Raw genomic sequence first — 8771 nt, forward strand, 5'->3', positions numbered from 1 at the left:
ATCTTCTGGTGCCTCTGTTCCTACTGAGGGGCCAGGTGGTTTTTCTAAGAGCTTTCTCATTTCTCTCTCTCTCCTTGTATAAGGGTACTAATTGCTTTATCTTTGTGGTGGTGTTGATTGCAAGTATAAGAGAGGCATGTGGGTTCCTGAGACAAACTGTGCTCAGTAGCTGGGGCCTACTAAATAACCAAGGTTTGGTTTGGGCCCTGTGTCTGGATCAGGGTCAGATTCTTTTGCATAAGTAGCATTGGCTCCCTTGCCCGCCTCATTGTCAGCTTTTGGGCTTCACTCAGGGCTGGATGTAAGAACAGCATGAATCATGGGAAAGAAGGAGTACCTCATGAAGCCAAGAGCCGCTGCAGCTACTCCCACCAGTATGACAACCGAGTTTATACGTGCAAGGTGAGTCCTCAAAGCTTCTCCCTGCTCCAGCAGCTGGCTTGCTGGTCATACTCTCCTTCTGGAAAGATTGGCTTGGGGCACCTTTGCTGCATCCCAAAGTATTTGACATTCAAATTGCACATCTCTGGAACTTCTCCCCAGCTCTAACCAAAAGAACTCATATGTCTTTGTTGCTGGGGCCCTGTGGTACTTTTTTAAAGCTTATTTTCCCCTTAGTCTGTTGAGCTTGTAGGCAAGGTCAACCATTTGTTCTTAAGAACGGAAGTGCTGTTCAGGCACCCAGTTTTGATTTCTTCTGTCTGTGATGGGTGTATAATTTACAGCTCAATTTGGGAGCCTGGGATGGGTATACATTCAGTTCATGACCATTCTGGGCACTGGCTGGTTTAGAGAAGTGAACTTTCTTCTGATGTGCTAAACTCGGGGTCTGTAAACCCTCAGCTGGTTTGTGGGGAGCAGGGGCTGAACAGGGATGTGAAGGGCGTGGGGGCCGGTGTCCAGAGAAGAAGCTGGCAGAGTGCTCCATGTTTCAGGCCTGCTATGAGAGAGGAAAGGAGGTCAGCGTAGTGCCCAAGACATCTGCTTCCACCGACTCCCCCTGGATGGGTCTTGCAAAATATGCCTGGTCTGGGTGAGTTTAAACAACATAGCTAAGGGTTGTTTGGTGTGTGTGTCTCCCCAGGAACCTGGCTGGGTAATAGTATCTATTTGAATTCCTTGTAGGTATGTGATCGAATGTCCTAACTGCGGCGTGGTCTATCGTAGCCGGCAATACTGGTTTGGGAACCAAGATCCTGTGGATACAGTGGTGCGGACAGAGATTGTGCATGTGTGGCCTGGAGTAAGAGCAGTTTTATTTCTTCTTCTTCCTCTTGTGTCGTTCAGTTATTCATGAGTGTGGGAAAGTGGAGCTTGTTTAGAATGAAGGTTAACCGTGAATTCAGTGTATTGGTGGCTTAGGAATGCGTGATCTGGAGAGCCTTTCTTGTTCTAGATTGTTCATTATTTCCATTTCTTTTTGCATAAACACTAGAAACACAACTAAATAAAAAAATGAAAAATTGATCTATAGTTATATTGCCTTAGCAGATAAAACTTCATTTTGTCATATTCTTCTCACTCATTTTTAACATGCATATGTTTATATAGATGTAATTTTAATTTACATGCCATTTATCTGCCTTTTTCTCATACCATAATTTTATCATTTCCATATTGCTTCCACTTTTCATGATTCTCATTTGTAGTCACTGTGTAACGTTCTGTCTGCTGTTATAGTTTGAGTCCCCAATCCCTTTTTAAACTTTCGAGCTGTTTATGAGGTTTTCTTATTTTCAAAGAAAATGCCATAGGGATCATCTTTATGTAAGACAGTGATTTCTTTGTTTTGGAAAATTTCCTGACATATATTCTAAAAAGCGGGATTACTATAGACTTACTACTTTTTATTTTGACTTTTGAATTCAGGATGTTGGAAAAATAAATCTGTTTATGAGGCATTGATACGTTGCTTGTATTCTGCATTAAACCACAATTCACACTTGGAATACCCATAAATCACAACACATCCAAAACCTTTCCCTTCGTGGAAAAAAAGATAAGCAATTTTCTCAAAGGGACTTATTTTACTTGGTGATGTTCCCCTTGTTGGGTGATGCCTAAAGTCACCTGTCAGCCTAAGAGGCCTACCTGCAGATCCACCTTTGAGCTTTCCTTGATCCTTCAAGATACTATAAAATGGATGATTTTCTTATTGTTTTGTTCTTCTTCTTTCCAGTTTCCAGCCCCACTGAAATTTGTCACTGCGGTGTGGTCTCATTTCTGGAGCCCACGCCCTTGACATGATGGTCCAGACCATTCTGGGCCAAGCATTTAATATTGCCTCACACTAGTATAATTTTCTTTACAAGGTATTTTATGACTAATGTCTTTTGTTTTTTGATCTGCATTAGTTCTTTCTTGTAAAGCTATTGTCTCTACGACAACATAGTTTATAGTCCAAGGAAACAGTAATACTATAGTTTACTTTTAGGCTGCGCTCCTCACTCTCCATGGAATTAGGGAATACAGGCTCCTCGTCTTCTGTTCATTCACTCATCCATTCATTATTTCAACACGCTGATGAGTATGTGTGCTCAGAATTGAACTAGATACTTACAAAATACAAAAATGAAAAAGTGATTATTCTCAGAGAGTTTACATTCTAATAGGGAGTCAAGTACATAAACATAATGTACTTATACGTGGAAATAGGATTCCTGGAGATGTACAGGGATTAGAGGAACTGGGAGGAAGGGTTCCTAACCCAGCCTGGGGTGGGGGGGCTTCTTGTGGGAGGTGTCAGTTCTTTACATGAGTGTCTCCTGGATTGTATGTCTTGCTTATGGGCAAAAGAAGTCCTGATCGAACAGTTGGGAACCATCTTATGGTTACCTTGAAGAGAGTCAGTAATGACTGGTTGGTGTGATATTGCCTGGAAGCCAGAGGGATTCCTGGTCTGTCCCCAATTTTCTTTGCCTGGGGTTTGTGGTTCTGAGTTGGATGTGATGAGTGTGCAACTCACCCAAGACCCCTCTCCCTTTTTCCTTTGACTACCTTCATTCAGAGCATGATGGGAGCCTGCATTTTCATTTCAGACTGATGGATTTCTGAAGGACAACAACAATGCCGCCCAGCGCCTCTTGGACGGGATGAACTTCATGGCTCAGTCAGTGTCTGAGCTTAGCCTTGGGCCCACCAAGGCTGTAACATCCTGGCTGACAGACCAGATAGCTCCAGCCTACTGGAGGCCCAACTCCCAGATCTTGGTATGGTGTGGCAGGATGCTCCTGTACCTCTTTACCCTGTCCTAAGCTTGTTCTGTGGGGGATGTGTGGAATTTCTCTCCCTGTCAGGTTAGCTCCCGGAGTATTGGAAACGGGGGATGCAGTAAGGCAGGCAGTGTCCTCTTCACCCACTGATTTCTGTGTTATTCTGCAAGAATTTTCTTGGTGGTGGATTTTCGTTTTCTTACCTGCAAAGGCCAGTCATTATTGACCAGATGTCTAAGGTCACAGATATAGAATCTGAAGGAAAGGGGCCTTTAGAGGTCATTCAAGGTCCCCCTTGGCTTGATCCATGAATCTCTGCAGCACCCACAGCAAAGGAGCACCCAGCTGTGGCCCAAATACTTTGCAACAGGGAGCTCTCTCCTCACCAACCTCGCAGAGGCTCTTTTGAGAAGCTGTTAAAAAAAACAGAGTCTCATTTCTCTTCTGGCAAGAATTAGTCCTTTTGAGAATCCTGTGACTTAGTCACATTGTTTGAGAACCTTTCCAGGCACTTCTTGGAAGAAAATGATAATCACAGCCTCTTCAGGGGGGCATTCTGTGTGGCTGAAGGTTTTAGAGCCCCTCTGTTAGGACTCTCAGGGTTCTGCCTTTTCAGGGTGGTCCTGTGGTCCTTCCCCTGGGTCTCGGTAACTTTCTCAGCTGAGCAGATTTAAATGATACCTTACCTGCCTCTGTTTGTTTTGGGCTTGGAACAGAGCTGCAGCAAGTGTGCTACATCCTTTAAAGATAATGACACCAAGCATCACTGCCGGGCCTGTGGAGAGGGCTTCTGTGATGGCTGTTCATCCAAGACCCGGCCGGTGCCCGAGCGGGGCTGGGGGCCTGTGCCTGTGCGGGTGTGTGACAACTGCTATGAAGCCAGGAACGTCCAGTTAGGTAACGTGGGGTGTGAGAGCTGCAAGGGTGGAAGGGGGGACCTCTCTCCTTGGCACTGGGTGTTGGGAACTGGACTCCCATATGCCCAGCCCTGTTCCTAACTGCATCACTCTTCTGAGAGCAGTTGCTTCCTTGGTCTAGGCCAGTCATTCTCTGAGTCCTGGGGGTGCTATTTCTTGGTAGTGGTGGTTGGGTAGTCCTGTCCTGTGTTTACCAGACACGACTTAGTCTGAGTCTTCTCCTTGGAGAAGGTTCTAGGTCATGTTTCTGGAACCTTTCTGGTGTATTTTAAAGGAAGGTTATAAAATAGCCCCAGAGGGTTGGGGTAAAGGACTAACAGATGTTACCTGATTTCAGGGTCTGGGCTGACCTGACCCATACCCCAGACCCTTGCAATTGTTGCCTGATGGCATAGTGGTATCCCGCAAGAAGAACCCAGAAGTGCTCTGCTTTTCTATTTGGGAAATAACTAAGCTGACAGCTTGTCCTTTATCATTGTCTACAGATGTTACTGAGGCACAGGCAGATGATGAAGGTGGGACACTGATTGCTCGGAAGGTGGGCGAGGCTGTGCAGAACACTTTGGGAGCCGTGGTGACAGCCATTGACATACCACTAGGTGGGCCTGGTAGTGCTTCTCTCAGGGGTAGTGTGTGTGGGATGAAAGGTTTCAGAGTGCCCTAGGCTGTCATTTTGTCAAAGGCTTTCAGACCCAGGTTGTGTTGGGCAACAGGAAGTTGACTGAAAATTGGTGAACATTTGCTTACTTCTGCAGAATACCGTAGTGTTTTCATGTTTCTCTCTGCAGGCCATTCTCTTATACCACTGATTGCTGCATAACAAACTACCTGAAAATGTAAAGGCTTAAAACAACCACTGTTTTACCATGTCTCACAACTGAAAGTCAGGAAGGGTAATTCTTCTGCTTCAGGTGGCATTGCCTGGTTACTACCTGATATTCCAGTATGGCAGCTGGACTGGTCTCAAGGGTCCATGCCAACTGAACTTATATGCTGGGCCTTGGCAGGGATGCCTGGAAGGCTGGGCTCAGTAGACCCTCCCTCTCTCCATATATTCTCCAGGCCTCTCCATGTGTTTTGTTTTTCCCCCCAAATGATTATTTTGTGTGTTTTTTAAATTGATTTTGAGAGAGAGGAAGTGAGGGGGAGAGAGAGAGACATCATTGTGAGAGAGAAACATCGATTGGCTGCCTCCCACATGTGCCCCAATTGGGGATTGAACCCACAACCTGGTTATGTGCCCTGACCAGGAATTGAACCTGCCACGTTTTGGTGTATGAAACAATGCTCCAACCAACTGAGCCACTCGGCCAGGGCTCCATGTGGTTTCTTCATTGGTAGTTAGACTTCTTTACATTATGGCTAAGGGCTCTAAGAGCTAATATTCCAAGAGACAAGTAGAAGCTGCCAGTCTCTTTTAAGGCCTGGGCCTGGAAATTTCACCTCTGGTTGTGAGAGGTACTTGTAACCAAGATGGGAAAAGGGAGAGGAAGGGGAACCCAGCAGTGTGTGGAGAGCTTGGCAGGGTTGTCTGGACTGGGGAACTTCAGCCCTTTGTAAGGAAGAGAACATGGACTCCTGAGTGGGTGGTAAAGAAAATTGCTTGTAACAGATTTAATCACAGTGGCTCACAAAATGAACAGACGATGAGCTTTGACTCCAGGGTATATAGATAGATGGATTTGCCCAGGCTTGAAGTTCAGGCTGTGTCTGCTGTCACGGGTAACTGGGAGGGGCAGGAGCTGCCCTTGGCAAGAGAGCCTACCAACTGTGCTCACCAAGTGCTCACCTGCTGTTGAGTCCCAGGCCAGTGCGTTAGACATGTTATATCTTGTAATCCCCATAACAGCTCTTGAAGGTGGGTTGTTAAAGATCAGGAAGCCAAGGCCCTGAGAAGGAAACTCTCACAACCCTGCAGCTGCTAATTAACTCAGTAGAACTGGGATTTGAATGAAGATATCTCCTGACTCCAAAGTTCTACTTCTTCTTGTTACTCCAGTGGTTCTTACTTACTGCAGCTGTACCTTAGGATCACCTAGAGAGCTTAATAGATACACAGATTTCAGTGTATTCCACCCAGCCCTGAAGACTTTGGCCTGGGTGGAATGAGGTGAAGATCAGGCACCAGCATGTTTAAAAATGCCATAGATGATTCTTTGTGCAGTTGGATTTCGAGCCATTGGAGGGTCTGAGGATGTCTTTGTGCCCTATGGGACTTGGGGTGTTGGGTTCGCGTGTCCTGCCCATCATGGTTTCTCCTCTGCCACAGGTCTGGTAAAGGATGCGGCCCGGCCGGCGTACTGGGTGCCCGACCATGAGATCCTGCACTGCCACAGCTGCCGGAAGGAGTTCAGCATCAAGCTCTCCAAGCACCACTGCCGGGCCTGCGGCCAGGGCTTCTGTGACGAGTGCTCCCATGACCGCCGGGCTGTCCCTTCTCGAGGCTGGGACCATCCTGTCCGAGTCTGCTTTAACTGCAATAAAAAGCCCGGTGACCTTTAACCCTAGCTCCCTCCACGTCCTTCACAATTCCTTAGGTTCTCAGGGTTAGAAACAGAAGTCTCATTGAGGTAGGCCCTCCTCCTGGTCACCTGTTGTGGTGTGTATCCTTTCTGCTTATCCTGGGGCCACTTTCCCACGGTGTGGGGTAGGGCAGATGACAAGCTGGGGGGAGCCTGGCGGCAGGCCCGAAGGCATAAGCCCCTTAGGGCAGGGGACCGAGCAGCTTATAGAATCCATTGCATTTATTTCAGTTAAAAATGACAAATATATACCCGTATAGACATATGAAAGGCATATGGAGTCTGTTCAGGCTGCTGCTGGTTGCAAAGACTTACTTCAGTCTGTCCCCAGCACAGGGATACGGTTGCAGTGGTAGCAGGTCTTCCCCATAAAACCGAGCCAGGTACAAAAGCCACTGTGTTGCTGGTCACCTTTTTTTCTTCCCAGGCCTTGGGAGCCTCTCCTTTCCTTGCCTTTTCCCTTCATGCCTCTTGGTTGCCTGGAGAAGTGAGGTTCCCAGGTACTTGCTTGGAATAGCCTGGAAGGGACCTACCTGGGCCCTCCAGAGCTGGATCCCAATCCTTGGCCTAAGCCTGTTTCAGAGACCACTCAACTTAGTGTGCAGGTCACCAGAGTGGGTGGAGGGTGAGGGGTAGGGTCCTCAGCCCTGAGAAGTCAGAGTGCAGGTGATGTGACGTCCTCATACCTGGGGAGAGCTGGGAAGGAAGTGGGCCTCCCCAGCAACGTTCCCTGCTTGTTGCTGCTTCTATCTGTGCATCCACTTGACTTTCCCAAAGGCCATACCCTGCTCCAAAATAGAGCACCTGCTTCCAACCCCCTCAAGCCCACCATCTGCTTCTGAGTGTTGCACTAGGATTTTTATTGCTTATTTTGAAGTGTCTTAATTCTTTGTTCCCAAACACATGACTCCTCTTGCTATTGGAGGGGTGATCATGAGAAATCTTCCAGGGAAACAGAGCACAGAATGGACTGTTAATTGTTTTCTGTTTTTGTCTTTTTGAGTATATATAAGTATTTCAACAGATCATGAAGAAAAAAATTCTCTCTGGTTCTTGCAAGAGAAGTCAAACAAACTTTTCTCATTAAGAGCTGGAACATCCATCTCTGTTGTGACTGGAAAGAGACTGTTGTGCTGAAATCCTGTCATCATGGTGGATTTTATCTTCAATGGCCAAAAACGAAGATTTAAAAAGTGACATTGTTCTTGACCGAACTGGTGGGTGGGCGGAGCTACAGGGAGGTACTTGGCAGTCACCCTGGTGTGTGTGTCAGTGTGACTTGAGCCCTGGAACACATCGGTCCTCAGACCTACTCCCTTGCTCCTGTGGCCGTGACTGAGGCCCTACTCTCGTACTGTGTATCATCAACTTCGCCATTATAAAGGAATCTTCCTGCTGAACACAGACTCTGCTGACTCCTTCCTTTCACGCCATTAGTAAGTCCTGTCCCTCTTTCTAGTTTATAGGAAGGTAGCTGGTGGCTTTCCAAGCAGAAGCCAGGTGAGGCGTATTTCTAGGGCATGGTCATATTTTACCTGTAAATACCTGAGTTTATTACTCTAACAAGAACTTAAAAAGCATAGCCATGTATCACAAAACCATTATCATATGGGTTTTAGTTTCACAACAACAGGCTGTTTTTCCCCAGCTTTGGATAGCGTGTCCCAGCTCTGTTTGCTAACTTGAACTAGGATCTTTGTGGATATTTCCTAACAGTGTGTTCAAACTGATGATCAGAGAATTTTTTTTTTTTTATATATATGTTTTGTTTTTTAAAATTGATTTTTAGAGAAAGGGGGGGAGAGAGAGAGAAACATCGGTGAGAGAAACATCGATTAGAGGCCTCCTGCACGCCCCCTACCAGGGGATCGGGCCCGTAACCCGGGCATGTGCCCTGACCAGGAATCGAACCAGTGACCTCTTGGTGCACGGGATGGGGCTCAACCACTAAACCACACCAGCTGGGCCAGAGAACTCTTTTCTAGTGGTTAGAGGGCTCCACACATGCTCAGTGACCATGCAGTTCTCTTGTACTTTGGCTGTTTACCAGAGCCTTCCACAGAGGGTGTGAGACCAGGTGGTTGTGGATTAGGGCTCAGAGCCACAGCACAGGCCGAGCT

At 46.8% G+C, this 8771-nt stretch overlaps 1 protein-coding gene across 4 annotated transcripts in view; it reads left to right on the forward strand.

Annotated features, from left to right (window-relative positions):
• The window catches only part of ZFYVE1 (zinc finger FYVE-type containing 1), a 51525-nt gene extending 43474 nt beyond the window's left edge, over positions 1–8051 (forward strand). For 3 of the 4 annotated variants that reach the window (XM_016208149.2, XM_016208150.2, XM_087819383.1), the window contains 7 exons: positions 294–402; positions 936–1033; positions 1126–1243; positions 3039–3209; positions 3929–4109; positions 4615–4728; positions 6399–8051. In XM_016208149.2, coding sequence (XP_016063635.1) covers positions 294–402; positions 936–1033; positions 1126–1243; positions 3039–3209; positions 3929–4109; positions 4615–4728; positions 6399–6631 — 1024 coding nt within the window. In that variant the 3' untranslated portion in view covers positions 6632–8051. The remainder of the gene's footprint in view (positions 1–293; positions 403–935; positions 1034–1125; positions 1244–3038; positions 3210–3928; positions 4110–4614; positions 4729–6398) is intronic. The other variant, XM_016208152.2, reaches the window with a different exon arrangement.
• The last annotated feature ends 720 nt before the right edge of the window (positions 8052–8771 follow it).

This window comes from Miniopterus natalensis, chromosome 1, assembly GCF_054644295.1.
Source record: "Miniopterus natalensis isolate mMinNat1 chromosome 1, mMinNat1.hap1, whole genome shotgun sequence".
NCBI lineage: Eukaryota > Metazoa > Chordata > Mammalia > Chiroptera > Miniopteridae > Miniopterus > Miniopterus natalensis.